Raw genomic sequence first — 17,165 nt, 5'->3', positions numbered from 1 at the left:
CGTCTAGTTACGTCGTGTCGGTTGCTTGACCTCGGCCATGGCTGGGGCCACGTCTGTCACGGCAATGGGCAAATGTTATAAATCAGGCGTTTCCCCGCCGCCGATGCTGGGGCAGGTCATTCAACGTCTCCCAGCACGCCCTGCATCAGCCCTGTCTTTCATCCTTCCTTCACCAAGGTCTTCCTGAAGGGTTTGGTCCTGGTCTCTGTTTTAATAGGGGGTTCCTATTGTGCAGTACTTCCCTCCTTTCGACGATCTTGCTTTGCCTCGGGGGTCACCGCTCCGCACGACAGGCCCTCCTGCTCAGAACCGAGTGGGGAGATGCGGGAGGACGCAGGCTCCACAGCCGTGGTGCTGTGCTGGGGGCCACGGACAATGGCAGCTTGGCCGGATGGGATGGGCGCTCTGCGTGTTCATCTGAGGTCACAGGTCCCCAACGGGACAACGCTGGCCTCCTTCTGGATGGGGGTGATCTAGATCACTTGCAATCGAGCGGGAACCTCTCAGGCCCTGGGCTTGCACACCCTGCTGGCCCAGAGGACCGCATGCGCCACGTGGGCTCCGCCAGTTGCCTTCTCTCCAACCTCGGGGTGGGCCAGGGGCCTGTCGAGATGTGCTGACTCCTGGTGATTCGCGGGCCTGGAATGTCCACGTTTACCTCCTTGGAGACGATGCCCCTGGTACCAAAGGCCCCGGGGATTTGTGTGCGGGTCTGCTCTCTGCCGAGGGTGCTGCCGCTTCGGATTCCCCTGCCCCGCCCTGCCCTCGGGGCCCAGCAGCTCCAGATGTGTGCTCGTGCTTGGGCAGGAGCGGCGGGCTTGGGCCGGGCCTGTGGCCATGTGGATGGAACAAGCCCCAGGATCCAGACTCCACGGTCTCTGGGACCCGTGTAGACGTGGCCGCCTCTAGAATATCCCCGCCCCCACCCCTGAGGGGAGAGATTTCTCTCTGCTGGAGAACAGCTGTCAAGACAAGGTAGCCCATCTGGCCGGCAGGACGGCGGGGGCACAGGCAGGGGATGCCCATTGCTTCCTTCTTCCGCCGGCTGTGTCTTCCCTGTGGCAGGAAAGGACTGTCACTCCCCCAGGCTGGTTCTCTGCTCCACAAACCCCGCCTCCCGATGCCCACTGCCTGGATTCCCCCTCCTGCGAGTGAATGGTTCAGGTCAGGGGCTGCCCCGGTGGTTGGGAAAACCCACGGGAGGGCCCGGGAGAGAGTCCCTCCACCCAGGGGGTTCCAGGGAGGCTTCTTAGAAGTGGCATCTGAGCTGAGAACACAAAGGTGTTGAGAATGAGCTGGCCAAGGGATGCCTGAGTGGCTTAGGCGGTGAAGCGTCCGACTCTTGATGTCTGCTCAGGTCCTGGTCTCGGGGTCATGAGTTTAAGCAGGGCATGGAGCCTACTTAAAAAAAAAAAAATTAAAAAAATGAATGAGCCAGCCAAGGAGGGTGGGAGGGCCTACAGGCAGAGGGAACAGCAGGGGACAGGTACAGAGGTGTGACGCTGGGTGTCGGGAACCAGGAGCAGCTGGGTGGGAGCAGAGGCCGTGGAGGAGCACAGCGAGAGGAGGCAGGAGTGGCTGGCGGAGTCGGAGCTCCCGGCACAGCCGCGTGGGCCCTGCTGGGCTCTCGCTCGCTATAGGGAGCAGGTGACGGGTCGCAGGTGCATTCCAGGAGGGGTGTCCCACCAGCAGCTCCGAGTGAGGCTGGGAGTAGAGGGCACCCTGGGCAGGGACATCAGCTTGCGGCCTGCACGTTTCCTCCCTAGAGCTGTGGCCAAGCGTGTGAGAGGGCTGAGCGTTCAGCGGTAACGGAAGACACCCCGAACCTGTCTCCAACCTGCTGCCGTCGCAGGGGTGCCCGGGTGGCCCGCAGAGGCCTTGGGGCTGTCTCGTGCTGGTTCTCTCTGGCCGGTTTGCCCCCTCCGCTCCCCATCTGCAGGAGTCTCCCGGAACACTGTCCATCCCCAGATGGGCAGGCACCCAGGGAACCAAAGAGACACAGGGGGGACTCCCGTTTGTGCCAGGGGCCCCGATATAGACAGTCTAGGGAAGCCTCTGCACTGGGCAGCTTTTGCCCTTGGGCCTGGTCCGTCACCCCCCTGGGAGGGGCCCTCAGCCCAGTCTTGTCATCCCAGGGAGTGACTCACGCTGGGGGCGGGGGGAGCAGAGCACCAGGGGGGCGTTGGGGGGGGGCGATAATAGCAAACCCATTACGTCCTCGTCCCTGAGGTCACTTCACACGAGGGACAAATGGTTCATTGAGGTTGCTCCGCTGCCGGCTGGCCCCGGTGGCCCTGGCGGTGGGGAGGTTGCATTATCCAGGAAAGTGGTACCAGATTGTCTCGAGGGGACCCGGCCAGCCTCCCTCCCACGCAGGGCACTCTGTTCCCAAGGCTCCGGGCCAAGACCGAGAGGTGACCACGCAGGTACAGTGTGGCACCAGGGCCACCCTCCCCTGGGGGTCCTGGCGGGCCAAGGGGCGCATCTGGTGGTATGAAACCTCGTGTCAGCTCGTGGTGGGCGGGAGCGGCAAGCAGAGTCCAGCCCCCGGGGAGCCCCACACGCACTTTGGTTACTGACGTCGGGCCCCTTGTCCCCAGACGCGGTGCTCAGCAGCGTCCGCTGAGTGAGGGGGCCGGCCCCTCTTCTTTCTTCTCCATCCTTCCGTGGAGGTGTACAGAGGGCGACGTGTGGTCTAAGATGCTCGGGGGAAGTGAGGAGGAGGAGGAAGAAGAGGAGGGGCTGGGGGCTGAGGACCTGCCTGCTCAAGATCCTTTTTTTTTTTTTTTATGATTTTATTTATTTATTCATGAGAAATGCAGAGAGAGGCAGACACAAGCAGAGGGAGAAGCAAGAAGCCTGATGCGGGATTTGATCCCAGGACCCTAGGATCACTCCTTGGGTGGAAGGGGGCACTCACCACTGAGCCACCCAGGCATCCCCTGGCTCAAGATTCCGTCTCAAAATATGTGTGGCTTCTTCCGGCTGAGCCCAGAGAGGCCTGGGCTGATGATGCACCCAGCCTTCGCCTTCGCTCTGCCCCCACAGCCCGACCCTGGGCCTGCCCTCTGGGTGGACTTCTGGAGCACCCAGGGGCCCCGAGGTCACTGGCTGATGGGGGTGGGGGGTGGGGCAGAGCCTGGGTGTGCCTAGACATGTGCCCCTCCTCCGTCTCCTGCTTCTAGGGATGGGCGCCAGCTCTGCAGCCCCGGGCTCACGGACTGGCTTCTGGGGACGCTTCCCCACAGCCGCCACCTGATGGAAAACCAGTTCCTTTCCAGGCCCCAGAGCCAACCCTGGTCTTTCCCTTGCAAGCTTCCACAGTCAGGTTTCCACCTTGGCCACGGACGGATGGCCACATGGGAGCTGGTGTCCCCTGAGGGGCCGCTCCTGTAGCACTCCCGGGGGGCCAGTGTCTCAGTCCCCACCCCAGAATGGAGCAGCAGGGGCCCCAGACTCCAGGCAAGGGCTGTGCGTGCCCTGAATTCTGAGGACCCTTGTGAGAGTGTGCGGCGTGGGGTGGTGGGGAGGCTCCCCCTTCCCTGCCCTCCCTGCGTGGACGGCTGCCACCCCGAGCCGCGGCCCCCTCTCTTCCCACCTGCCTGCTGGCTGTCGGACACGTGGCCCGAGTCCAAGGGGGCAGGCGGACAGACAGCTCCCTGAGGACAACGTCCCCTCGGTCACTGCGGCGACTTTAAAAATAAGTTTGGCCACAGAGGGCCTGTTGCCCTTTCTTCTCTGCTTGGATCCTGCTCAGATCCTGTTGTGCCTGCTGACGTGGAGCTGGGGGGAGGCCGGTGACTCAGCCCTCGTCCCCACGCTGCAGCGGTGGCGAGCTGCCTCCAGCCTCTGAGCTCTCGGAGCCGGGTGTCTGCTGGGGAGACGCGGCGAGGAGGTCGGGACACCGTGGGCACAGCCTGTCCTCTGGCCTGTGTGGCCTGGCCAGGTGTCCTGGCAGCCCCAGGGCTGAGGCGTCTGCAGGTGGCACAGCCACTTGCTGCTTTGGGGCCGGGTGGGTGCCAGGCCGGCCACTCCTTTGAGACCCCTTGTGTGACTCTGGAGCTCCTGGAAGGGCAAGAGTGGTTTTGTTTTCTTCCCCATCAGCTGGGGTGCAGGGGATACTGCGTGCCCCCCAGCCCATCCCTGTACCTGTAGCCTCTCAGATGGGCTCCTGGCGGGTGGGGGACTCTAGTCCCTCCCAAAGCCCCTTCTTGGGGGCTGGAGTAGGAATGGACCGTGTGTAGAGGGAACAGAGCAGAATAAAGGATGAGTCACATCTTCCTCCTCTTCCATCCTATCTGGGCCATAGCTCACCCAGCCCATGGTGGGCGGGGGGGCCCAGACACCCGCATTTGCCAACCCAGAGCCCGTTGGACGTGCCAATAAACAAAAGATGCGCTGGAGCCACAGACAGAGTCCAGCTGGCAAGGAACCATCTCGCAGTGTGATAGTCTTGGAGCACCGGGGCTCCTGTCCCTCTGTGTCAGCAGCCGCTGCCCTGCGGTGGCTCCCGTGGTCCCCCTGGCTTTCACATCCCCGCAGTCAAAAGTTGCAAGTGAAACTGAAAATGGGAGGGCCCGGCAGGGCTGCAGGCACCCCCCCCCCGCACCCCCGGAGCTGCCGGGGTCCCGAGCATCTGTCACCCGGCCGGGGATGGGGGGGCCTGGGCAGGGCAGCGGCCCCAGAGCAGAGAGCTGGCCTGGGTCCTGCCGGCCTGCAGCTTCCTTCTGGGACTCGAAAGCCTGCATTTAGAAGAGTCGCACTTTGTTTCAAAAGCTCCCTTGCCTCCGAGATAAGGCCCGGGCTGCTGTGGTCAGGGTTTGCTGTAAATTCTCTGAACAAAGCGGGCTGGGGCGAGAGCTGGGGCGAGAGCTGGGGCATGAGCTGGGGAGCCTGGGGAACAGATTAATCACGCGCCTAAGAAACCGGCATTCCCCTTTGAAGTGAAACCTTATGGTTGCATTTAAGCAGCCGGGCAGATGGTGTGAGGGTGTTGTGTAGCCTACACGCTGGTGAAATGTCAGCTGTACCCACAGACGGGCGTCACGGGGGAGACTCAAAATCCGGCAACCTGGGAGACGCGGTGGTCTGAGGGCCATGTAAAGGGAGACGTGGGGGTCCTGGAGCCGGGGTCCGGGTGTAGACGGTGCCCTACCTGTCATCCCGAATGCCGGGGCTGGGGCAGGTCCGCACGGTGGCTGGCAGGGAGTCCGCGTGAGCTCTGAATGTCCCCCCTCTGCTGCCCACCGTGGGCTGATTCCCCATCAGGAGTCACCCTGCAGGGGAGACTGAACATCGTCTTTCCACAGGGGCTTGACAGGTTCTTGGGGAATCAGGAGGCGAGGAAGCCACCGGAGGACCCTGCGATGGTCGCTCTGATGTTTAAGATGGAAACGACAGACAGGGAGACAGGGAGTCGGTGGGGCGGGTTGTGGGTGGGCGGGGCGGGGGGACACCATGGGGATGCCGCCCAGGCAGACGGAACAGCTGATGCAAATGTCCTGAGGCAGAGGCGGTGTGAAGAAGGCGGCCAGTGCTTAGGCCAGCTGGACAGGGGCCAGGGCCGCGGGGCCTCGGCGACCACGGTACGGAGTGTGCGCTTAGAGAGTCTCAGCGGGCACCAGGCCGTGGGCGGGGACTCTGATCCCACAGCCTCACTGAGATCTGGATGGAGGGAAGCAGGAGTAGAAGCAGCAAACGCATCACTTAGGAGGCTCTGCGGGAGGGAGAGGGTCCCAGTGGGACCACGGCCACATTGTCAAATTTTGAGGTGTTTTGCGAGCCGGTGGTTCGGCGCAACCTCTGTCAGCGATTTATTCGTGTATTCTGTGAAAAATATAGTTAATATTTTATGGGATATATAAAATTAAAAAAATAAGTTATGTTGAAGTCATGGCTTGAAATTAAGTGACATGGCATTACCATGGGATCCAGCAGTTTCCCTTCTGGGTGAATGCCCCAAAAGCCTTAAAGCGGGGCTCAGAGAGACGCGCGCACCCAGGCTATTCACAACAGCGTTATTCACAACAGCCAAAAAAGTGGGAGCAGCCCAAGTGTCCGTCGAGGGGCGAATGGATGGATAAACAAAATGTGTTGTGTCCGGGCAACGGGGTATCAGCCGTGAGAAGGAAGGAAATCCTGACGCACTCGGCCACGTGGATGAACCCCGAGGACGTCATGCTAAGTGAACTACGCCAGACACACAAGGGAAACACTGTACGGCGTCACTTGTACGACGTTCCCCGGAGCAGCCAAATTCACAGAGACAGAAGGTGGAGGGGTGGTTGCCGTGGGCCCGGGGGAGCCGAGGGGGACACAGGGATTCCGGCTCGATGGAAAGAGGGGTTTCAGTTTGGGCGGATGCCCGCCGTCCTGGGAATGGGCATATGGACGGGCGCAGGACAGTGCGGACGCTGTTACGTAGAGGTTAGTGCGATAAAAAAAAAAAAAAAAAAAGATGCGTCGTAGACCTGCTGCACCGTGACGGTTACTTGCCAGAGCTTCTCAGCTGTGCCTTGGATGGTGTCACGCTGGCAGCTCAGAATTGGCCAGGGTGGGAGTATTTACACCACAGAAATAGGCAAGTGCTACGTAATTATCAGGTGGGATTTTTTTTAATTTAAAAAATTTTTAATTTACTTTTTTTACCCCCCAGACTCGTTGTTAAACGTGAGGTAGCATATACCACTGGAAGGGGGGGCGTGGACCTGCACTGGGGGCACTTGAGGTCCGAAGCAGCCCGATGACCCACAGATATTTGGGAAGTGGAAACTCAGTGATGGCCTGGATGTGGGGCTGAGGGAAACAGGCCTAGACACCTGGCCTGAGTCACCAGGTGGATGGTGGGACCATTTACAAAGATGATGGACTTGGGGAGCATGTGGGGAGGGGGGTGATGGAGCTCAGGGAAGCCCTACTGTGTGCCAGGCCTGGGCAAGGCCGAGACCATGGGCGCCTGCCCTGGACTTTGAGGAAACAGATGGTCCGCTTAACAGGGTGTCCTGTCCAAAGGCCCAGGGCGGCTGGGCAGCGAGCCACCGACCTCCCTCTACTCCCCAATCCCCACAGGGAACCCCAGGTCATGGATACCGAGGTTGAGCCAAACGGCTGTTTCCGCCCATCGACTTCCTCCTTCCCTCTTTCCCAAGGCTCGTTCCACCGGGGCCTGACCCGTGGGGTTTCTCTCCACGCCATTCTCTCCTTCCCATTTCCAGAAAAGCTTAGAACTGGACTTCACATTACACCCTTCTTACCCACCCCTGGCCCTCAGCCATTCTTATTAAAACGTGCCACTGGTTGCCCGAGTGTCCTCAGACCCCCCCAATCCCTTCAGGACGGCCACCTGCTGGACAGCGTCCCTTATCTCCAGCCAGTTTTGCGGCTCACGGACCTCTTTGGGGTGAAAGTCTGTAGAGCGTCCAGAAGCCACTGTTTCAAAGGACACACGCGGGGGGCTTGACGCAGCAGCAATGTCATCTCTCACGGTTCTAGAGGCCAAAAGCCCCAAACAAGGTATCAGGAGGGCCTTGCTCCCTCTCCCTCTGAAGGCTCGGGGGAAGGATCATTCTTCACCATTTCCAGCCTCTTTGGTCCCAAGTGCCCCTGGCTCGTGGCCACATCTCTCCAATCTCTGCCTTCACAGGGCTTCACTCTGTCTCCTCCTTCTTGGGCTCTTAGAGGGACACTTGTCATTGGATTTAGCGGCCATCCAGGGTGATCTTTTCTCGAGACCCTCACCTTCATTACACCTGCAGAGATCCTCGTGCCAAATCGGGTCCCATTCTGAGGTTCGGGTGGACGTGTGTTTTTGGAGCACCCACCACAGGTCTCATGGGGGACCCGGGGAGGTGGGTGGCCCACCGGTGTCCCCTATAATCATACTTTCCCCTTGGGCCAGGCCTACAGTCCGGCCTTCTCCATGGCGTTGGAAGAGTGCACTGTTGCAGAATGCGGATGCCTTCGAGTTCTATTTTTCTTGCCAAGTTTCAGCTTGCTTTCCTCTCTGCTGCTGCTGCTGACTTTATCTGCCCAGCGCCCCCGCCAGGATTGCCCGTCCCTGCCCCGATCCTGACTGTTCTGCCCTGAGAAGGGGGTTAGGGACCCCTCACATCCCCATGAGGATCAGGGCCTCCTCAAGTCCTGGAGCTGTGCAGCCATCAGAAGTGATCAAAGGCGGGAACTAGACAGGGCCAGGTGGATGATGCCAGCTGAGAAAGAGATGCCCGAGAAGCTGCCGGATTGTCTTCGAGTTTGGAGAAGGTGATTATGTGGAGGGTGGTGCCCAGCTGTTTCCCATCTCCTCTGAGGACAGAAAAAAAAAAAAAAAAGAGGAAATAAATGATGTACAATTAGAGCAGTTGGTTAGATACAAGGGTGAACTTCCTGGCTGGGAGTGTGGCCAAGCACAGGGTTGGGTTTCCGGAGGGAATATGGGGAATCTCCTTACCTGGAGGTGTCGAGGCCTGGCAGTGGTGGCCCCAGTGGTTAAACCGAAGGCGAGGGGTGTGGAACGGGATGGACTCTGGAGCGCAGTCATGCCAACATGGGGTGCTTTCTGGCCGGAGAGGCCGGTCCCCTCCTGCCATTGTCTTTTGGGTTCCCACAGTGGGGCATTTGGGGGAGGCGTGCACCCTGGCTGGGCTTCCCGAGGAGATAAGCATAGGTCTGTCCAGCTCCACCATGAATGGACGTGAATAGTGCACAATAAGCTGAGCCTATGCTAATCTGCTGGAGCTCCATGCCAGCACCCTGGGAGAACAATCACATGGGTGTGTCTACACTCCCCAGGTGCTTTTTATAAAAACATGGGACAATAATGCTGTGGCCCAGCATCCTCCCAGGGGCCTGTGCAGTTAGGCTGCTTTTTAGGGGTGGTGGACCACCAACCTCCCAAATGCTGGGTGGACAGGTGGCCCAGAGGGTTGGGGTGTCAGGCCGGAGGCCCAGGTGCGGGCTTTCAAACACCGAATGCCAGGGCTGCTGTGAAAGCCAGTGGGGCACTATTCATGCCAGTGGTGACTCCGTTTTTGAAACCCCGGGCTCCCGGGCAGATGAGGGTGTGTGCGCATCTGAAATGTCTGTGGTTTTGCAGTTCCATGTCCACAAACTCACTCGGTTGAAAATAGTTCAAAATATCCAAAGCATGAGGGAGGGAGTGACCACTTCTCTTAAAAAGAAAGAGGACGCGATCTCGTCTCCTTGATAGAGCCCACCAAGCCCAGTGCATTCCCAGAAAGAGGTGGGGAATGAGTGGGATGGCAGTCGGGCCTCGGCATCCGTCCGCAGCACATCTGGGATCTTTCCAGACCGGTTGTGGGGGCTGGGCTGGAAGTGGTGGGGACTGACCTGAGACCCGGGACCAGCTCTCGGGGGCTCACAGGCCACTCCTGAGAGGACCTGCCGCCAGCAGGGAGGGTATATTTCGTGCCGGAGATTCTCACACCGGCGGGCTTGGGGCAGAGGTTCTGGGTGTCGGGTAATGAGGGGGCAGAGAGTAGGCCGGAGAGCCTACCTGCCTAGCCAGGAGAGGGAGGGAGGCCCTCTCGGCTGTAGGTGCCAGCCCTGGAGGGCCCTTCCTAGGGTAGGGGGTGGGGGGCTCCATCCTTTTGCTTCTCAAGTCCCAACTGGTCCTGTTGGTCCCCAGCCTGCCTCCCTTGTAGGTGACCCACTTTAATCCGTGTTTGCGAATGGAAGGGCCAGTGTAGAAGTTGCTGTCCAGGAGGGCAGGACCAGGCCTGAGGTGGGGCGCAGACAGGAGCCCCCTCCCCACCCCGGAGCTCCTTCCTTCGGATGCTAGGCAGCATCTTCGCCTTTCCAGGGCGAGGACCCGCGTTCATGCGGGCGGCCACGGAGCAGCCCCCGTCATGGTGGAAGCTGGGGGGGCGCACGCCCCGGGCTGCTCCTTCCCGACCCCCACGCGCCCGCTCCAGGTTGGCACCTTCTCGGCCACTGGGCTGGGGTGGGCGGTGGGGGTGGGGAGTCCCTGGAGGGGGCGCCCCCCAGCCGGGGCCCCGCGAGTCCTGCGCGCCCCTCGCCCCGCGGCTCCGGGTGCACGGGCGGGGTCCCCGCGGCCGCCAGCGCGCCGGGCCGGGCGGGCGCTTAACCCTTGCGGGCGCGGGCGCGGGCGCGGGCGCGGGAAGGCGGCGGCGGCGGCGGCGGCGGCGGCGAAGAACTTTGTTTGGCTGCGTAAGTCGGGCCTCCCGCGGGAGGAGCCCGCGCCGCAGGGAAGGGGAGGCCTCTCCCCGCGCCGCCCCGCCCCGCCCCGCCCGGCCCACATCCGCCCACATCTGGCCGCCGCGGGGCGCCGGGGGAGGGGCCGGCCGTCGGTCGCCGTCCCGGGGCGCCCAGGACTCGGCCTGTCCCCGCGGCCGCCCGCGCCGGCCCCCGCCCCGCCCCGCCCCGCCCCGCCCCCGCCCCGGGCCGGCCTTGACGGGCGGGCGGAGCAGCCAGTGCGAGCGGGAGGCCGGGCGGTGCGCGAACCCGATCCCCGGGCGGCGGGGCGGGGCGGGGCGGGGGCCGGAGCCCGGAGCCCGGAGCCCAGGCCGGCGCCCGCCCGCCTCCCCCATTCATTCAGCGCAGCCCGGGCCGAGGCGCGGCGGCCGAGGCCAGCTCTGCTCGGCGGGGGCGGGGCGCGGGGTCCGGGCGCGGGGTCCGGGGCGCGGGGTCCGGGGCGCGGGGCGCAGGGCCCGGCCTCCTCGCCGCCGCCCTCCGCGGCCACCATGTCCGACCCCGCGGTCAACGCGCAGCTGGACGGGATCATCTCCGACTTCGAAGGTGGGTGCCGGGCGCGCCCCGGGGCCGCGGAGGGGGCGCCCTCGGGCCGGGAGGACGCGGTTGGGGGCTTCGGGGCTCGGGGCGGCGCTGCCCCCGGCGTCCTCCCTTCGGTCGCATCTGCGCGGCGACGGCCCCGAGGGCTCGCGGGGCACCGGGGAAGCGCCGGGCGCGGGCTCCGTGGCTGCGGCGCTGTCCGCCCCTTGGCCCTCGGCCCCGCGGCCCTGCGCGCGCCCCAGTCTCGGGGCCGGACGCAGCCGAGTTCCGGCCGGGGTGGGGGTGGGGGCGGGGGCGGGGGCCGCCGAGCGGGGTCGCCCCGGGGCCCCAGCCACCCCCTGGAGTCGGGCGGCGGCGGAGGGGGCCTGCGGGCCGGGAGGGAGCGCGCTCGGCCCCTCCCCCCTTGGGGTTTAGGAGCCTGCGGGGACTTGGGGGGGCTCCTTCCTCCGAGCCGCCGGGCTTCCCGGCCGAGTGTGTGTGAGTGTGTGTGTGTGTGTGTGTGTGTTCGCGTGTGCGCGCCTCCGTGAGTCCTCGTGACCGCCTGTGGCTCTGCGTCCTGCGTCCTGGGGAGTAAATAAAGCGGCCGGGAGGGAAGCGCACACAATAGTCTGCAGCACTTCTGGGGCCGGAATCGTGGGGGGCGGGCCTGCCTCTGCTGGGCCCCAGCCCCCGCCCCTCCAGGGGCTTCCAGGCCGCCTTGGGCAGAGCCCTCTGGTGGGCCCGGCCTGGGGGAGGCTGCGCTGCAAGGAGCTGGAGAGGTCCTGGTGCCCCGCGGCCCCAGGAGGTCCTCTCCCCGCCCGGGCAGAGAGCTCTGCAGTGCACATGGTCCACCTGGGGGTCAGCCGCAGCTGTGGGGACACTTCTGGGGACCAGAGTCTGGCCGGATCCCAAGCGGAGATGCTGCGGCTGCGATTTGGGGCCGGGCCTGGAGTGGTTTGAGCAGGGAGGAGTGTGAAGAGCCCAGAGGGCTGGGGTCCGGTGGCGGGCCTGCCCACGCAGAGGGACCGGCCTGCTGTTGGCTCCGTAGAGGGAGCACTTTCACGATTCTGGCACTGAGCCCTGGACGAGGGGAGTTCTGGGGCCGCAGGGCGGTGATGGCTTATCCCCTGCTGTTTGGACATCTTGGGTAGCGTGCTCCTCCTGGGGTCTCCCCGTGTCTGCTTCATCCTCTTTGGCCTTCTGATGCCCAGAGCCAGGCTCTCCTGCAGCCGTCCTCAAGGGCCTTTTATGTCCTAAATGTCCAAGTGCGGGAACCAGCCGATCTAGAGACGGCTGCCCCCTTCAGGTGGCGCGCTGTGTCGCCTGTGGAGTTAGGTTGGCTTGCAGTCCGGGCCAGGCCGGAAAGCGGAAAGCCTGGCGTTGGCAGCAGGGTCTGTGGGGAAGAGCAGCGGGACTCCACAGTAGCCCCGAGGCAGGACGGGGAGGCGGGGAGGGAGGGGGTGTTGTGGTTTTACAGCTGTTAGATCGGGGCCATGCAGGCTGTTAGCGTCTCTGCCTCGGGGTCCCGGTGTATAACTCCAGCCTGACCCCGAGGTGCACCCCATCTGGAGACGCTGGCAGCCTCTGCGCTGCCTCCAGGCGGCAGCTTGACCCTCCCATTTGGTCGGAGACAATGGCCTCATTGAGACCATCCTGGTGCAACAGTTGGCAGCCCTGTGACTGCAGGGGGAGATGTCTCACTCTTGGGGAGCCCCTGGTTCCCTGTCTGCATCCATCACCCTGCTGTGTGCACTGAAGGCAGAGGGGTCGGGCGTTAGAGCCCTCGGGGCTTCTGAGTGGAAGCGTGTGTAAGGGCCCTAAATGGCCAGCTGGCCAGCTCCAGGGCCCGGAGTGGCCCAAAGGACCCCAGGAGCTTGGGGTGGGGTTGCTTGCTGGGGGCTGAGCCTGGGAGAGCCGGACTTGGGGAAGGAGCCCGGAGAGGAGGAGGACAGTGCGGGACCGGGGCAACAGCGCCCGATACAGTGTGGCACGGCCCCGGCACAGAAAGGTCGCGTGGAGGAGGCCGACCTTGGGCGAAAGGCGGAATTCTGTTGCGGGAGGGAGGAAGGGAGGGGAGCCTTCAGGTCCCCGGGAGCCAGCAGAAGCGGGGGAGGCTGGAATGAGCTGGTCCATTGGAGAATGGGGCCCAAGGAGGGGCCAGTCGGAGCGGATCAGAGGGCCAGGCCAGGCGTCCCCTCCTGGAGTTCCGACTGTCCTGGGGAGGCCAGAGCAGCGCTGCAGGAGCGCTGGTCCGTGTCCGTGGGGCTGCCCACCGGTGTCTCGGGGTTTCTGTGAGGTAGGATGGAAGGGGTCGGGGAGGAGACCGCCAGCCCCTCAGCAGCTTTTGCGCCCCCACAGTCTGGGGCCGGCGGACTCGGCCTGTCACCAGGCGCGTGCTCATTGCTGGAGAACAGAAGCCCCAGGGGCCACCCCCAAAGCCCGGCAGGTTCTGAGCCAGGGCATTGTTGCGGGTGATTGTCAATCTTTGGGCACTGGTCTTGGGGAGGTTTGGAGCTGGTGGTAGTGTCCGGCCCGGGTAGTGTGCCCCCTAGGGTGGGGGGGGGAAGGGGGTGGGGTGCAGGGTGGGTGTCCAGCCAGAGCAGCACGCCCCTGCAGGTGGGTGTGTGTGGGGTGTGTGGGTCACCTGATGCCACACGTCCCGGCACATCTGCCCCCGGCCCTGGGGAGCGGCACCCTTCTCGTTTTGGCTCTGTCGCGTTGTCGAGGTGACGTGGGGATTCAGCCCATACTCTACTGTGGATGTGTCTGTTGGCTTTGTGTCCTTCATGGGCACGAATGTCCCACACTGGCCTTTGCCTTCCCTTTGAGGGTGAACTCAGGGCTCTGTGGGGAACCCCCATGTGAGGGCAAGAAGAGGGTTTGCGTTTTGCTCCTGTGATTGTTTTTAGATTTTTTTGATCCCCCCCCCCTCCCTCCGCCACGCAGATGGGCCTGGGACGGGGCGGCAGGAGGGGCGACTCCTTCCCCCATCGCTCGGGCTGGTGGAGGCCCGGAGCGTTGGACGGATCTGTTACCGCCGAGGCCGTTACAACTCTGGTCTTTGTGTAACAAAGCCCTTCCAAGTGCCAGCTGCCGGCCTGCTTTCCTCGGCCCTGGTTGCCGTAACCGTATTTGCACGCGGTGAAAGAATCCCAAAAGTCCTTAATGTTTGTTGAAACACAGTCTGGCCCAGGGCCTCGGGCGCTCAGGTCCCCCAGCTGTGCCCTACTGCGGACAGGACAGGTTGTGGCCACCCAGACCCTCGGCTGGCTCCTCGGAGGACCCTCCCAGATGGTCCTGGAGGCTCTGGCCCAGGAGAGCAGGCCGGGGTGGGGGTAGGGGGAGTGCGGGTGCTGGGGGAGGGGCGAGGGGACCTCGCCAGCTGGCCTGACAAGCCAGCTCATCTGGGAGCCCAGGAGCCTCTGGGACGGGGGCTCCCTCGACTGCTGGATGCAGGAGCCCCTTTCCTCCCAGAGGGACAAGGCCTGTTGCTTGGCGATGGGTGCAGACCTGTCCCTAATTAATGCCCGTGGGCCTCTGGAGCGATGCCTCCCGCTCTTCAGCCAGACGCAGGGCCTCCAGTAGTGGGTAGGCCTCCCTGCAGCTCTTGCTTTGTGGCAGGAGGTGGGAGCCGTGTGGCGATGAGGTCACTTGGCCGGACTGGAGGAGCCCACTCATGACGCGGTGGCCCCCGAGGAAGCGGAGGTGTGCAGGTGCTGCACCTGCCCTGCAGGAGCCGGGGACCTCTCAGCCTGCCCCTTGGTGCTGTGGCCCTGCTACCCTGGCGCCGGCTGAGCAGAACAGGGCTCCCTCCTCCTCTTTCTCCCTGCGTGCCCAGAGGTCAGGGGAGGTCACGCTCAGAGATCAGCCCGGCCGGCACTATAGCTGCCACCCTCCTTGGTTTACTGGCCAAGCAGCCCTGGGCTCGGGCCAGTTTGCTGCTCAGAAGAGTTTTGTCGGGGTACAGTGAGGGGGGCGTACCCTGGTTTGGCAGCGAGGACCTGGGGGCCAGACTCAAGGGTTGCATGTTGGCCCCAGACCCAGGAAGGAGTCCCACCTGCCCTGCCTGGCCAGACCAGGTGCTTCCCGCCGGGCTCAGAGCCCCCCAAGGCCACGTCGTGCGTCTTTGCTCACTGTTTTGTGGCTGGAGCAACTGCTTACATGGTGTACGCCCTCAAAGACCTGGTGGTGTGCATCGGAGGGTGGGGTGGGGGAGGGTGGAGGGGCATGGGTGGCCAGGGGCCCCGGTGAGAGGTTCATCAGAGGGTGGAAGCCCCAGGAGATTTCATTTTTTTGGATACATCCCAGAAACTCGGCCGGGAAATGAGTTCTTGCACTTTCTTTTGACAAAGCCACTGAGGAAAAATGGTCAAACAGTGGCTTTCTTTCCAAGGCCCTCTCGGTTTTTCCCAAATTTGGAGGCTCTCTGAGTTTTGCTTATGAGACCGAACGGTCCGGAACTCTCTGGAACATGGTCCCAGAAGCCTGAGGATTTGTAATCTCCAGCCAAACAGACCCAGCGGCCGGCCTGAGATGCCCCTGGCGCCTGGGGCAATTCTGGGCTCGGCTGTTTAATTTGGTGGGGGCAGAGCCTGGAGGCTCTGTTCAGCCTGGACCAAGAGACATTCTAGAAGCTCCCACGTTTGTTGTCATTTTTAAAAGTGCTGCCAGTGCCCAGAAATTCAGGCAGGGGATCAAGAGGACAGCGCCGATGTCCGTGGAGTCCCAACGCCCAGCCCGGGGCTCGGTGAAGAGCCGGGGGTGCCCAGGTGGGGAGCCCAGAATGAAGCTCCGGCCCACCTCTTTCTTGCTTGGGGTTTGCCCTCTTTCCTGTGTTCTCGAGTCTTTAACAGCTCCTCCTGGGAAGGGGAGCCTCTGCCACTGGGGCCTTCTCCCTCCACTGGGCTGAGTTGCAAAATCCAGAAAATCCAGGGCCCATGCATAAGTGTGTCCTCCCCACCCATGGCTCCGAGCTTCCTGTGTTGTCCTTGTCCCCAAGGCCGGGACCCTTTGCCTTCCAACACTTGAAGTAGCTTCCTGGGAAAGCCAGGGGGGAGATGGGGGGGGGAGCGTAGAGGTGCCCCCTCCACCTCCTGTCCATTCCACCCTTCGTCCAGTCTCTGAGGGTCCATCTCTCTAGCTGGGGGGTTCCATGGTTATTCCCTGGGTACAAGTGAGGGGCTGTGGGGAGGTGGGGGGGTCATGTGGCCTGGGGCTCATTTGGATCAAGTGGGGGAATTCCAGGGCTGCTTCCCTTCTCTGCCCTGCTTCCTTGGTCTTCCAAGGAGGAGCTGAAACTCTGAGCTCTTCTGCAGCCCTTGTCAGGTCTTTCTGGATGATTCCCTGACCGTTCGAGGAGCACTGACCGGTGACTGGCTGTCTGTGCTGATGGGCTTCTGGCTGTCCCCTGGGGCTGGGCCTGGGGGTCCTGGGCACCTCCCTATGCGGGTCCCCAGGAATTGAGGCAGGGAGCCACCGGGGCCACGGGCAGCAGCATCTTTCCTTCTGGTGGGAGGAGAGAGATGTCCCCAGTGTGGGCCACCTTGGCATCTCCCCTCCCCCAGACACTGACCTGGAAGGTGGAGACACTGCTGGTTCTAACTGTCGTGGCCACAGTCCGGAGGATTTCTGTACCGTCCCAGGCTGGATCTCGCTCCGTATCCGGGCTGGCCCCCTCCTCGGGCGCCGGCAGCCGGCTCGGAGCGGGGATATTTGGTCCTCCTTTCCATGTGGGTGGGCAGTCTCCCCGTGAGTGGTAGGCCAGGCCCCTGCCCCGTGTCCCCCGGAGACCGATTTTATCTACAGTAAAAGCATACAAGTTTTCCTGGCTCCGAACCAGGCCTGGAGGGGCGGTCTTCTCTGCTGTCCCCTGGCTCCTGTCCCCCGTAAAAAGTCAGGGGAAGGCGCGCTCTGGAAAGTGCCTGGGTTTTGGGTTTTCGTTCGGCGCAAGATGAAGTGCTGGGATCCCTCTGTTCTCTGGCGGGCCAGGAGGAGGATCCTGGGGTGAGGGAAGCAATGGGCTCATTCCCCTTATTCAACAGCTATCTGTGGGTGCCAGCTCTGTGCCAGCTCTGCTGTAGCTTCTGGGGGGGCGGGCGGGCAGGCATGAGCCCAAGAGAGGGGTAGGTTCAGGAGGGCTTCCTGGAGGCAGGAGTACCTACCCAGAGTCCTGGGTGGGAGTTTACCAGGCAGGCTGGCTTCTCTCGTGATTTCTCCCAGCTTGTAGTTTCTTTGGGAGATCGTGCGGTGCCCGTGCCTGGCAGGGGTGCCTGCACCTGGTGGAGGTGCCCTTGGGGCTGTGCTTGCCAGGGGGACCCAGGCTCTGTCCCTGCTCCTGGTCAGGAGGCTGGGTGAGCTGGGAGGGACTTGGGTGATGAATGATCCAGGTGTTAACTTCTCGCGGGGCGGGGTGGGGTGGG

At 63.2% G+C, this 17,165-nt stretch overlaps 1 protein-coding gene across 6 annotated transcripts in view; it reads left to right on the top strand.

Annotated features, from left to right (window-relative positions):
* The window catches only part of SEPTIN9 (septin 9), a 145,846-nt gene that overhangs the window by 46,072 nt on the left and 82,609 nt on the right, over positions 1 to 17,165 (top strand). The window contains exon 1 of one of the 6 annotated variants that reach the window (XM_025468132.3): positions 10,462 to 10,773. The exons of 4 other annotated variants lie outside the window; for them this stretch is intronic. In XM_025468132.3, coding sequence (XP_025323917.1) covers positions 10,719 to 10,773 — 55 coding nt within the window. In that variant the 5' untranslated portion in view covers positions 10,462 to 10,718. Of the gene's footprint in view, positions 1 to 10,461; positions 10,774 to 12,892; positions 13,043 to 17,165 lie in introns of those variants that run through there. One more of the 6 variants, XM_035720729.2, reaches the window with a different exon arrangement.

The sequence above is a fragment of the Canis lupus genome, chromosome 9, assembly GCF_003254725.2.
Source record: "Canis lupus dingo isolate Sandy chromosome 9, ASM325472v2, whole genome shotgun sequence".
Classification (NCBI taxonomy): Eukaryota; Metazoa; Chordata; class Mammalia; order Carnivora; family Canidae; genus Canis; species Canis lupus.
Note: the sequence above shows the minus strand (reverse complement) of the source record. Positions and strands in the feature narration are given on the sequence as shown.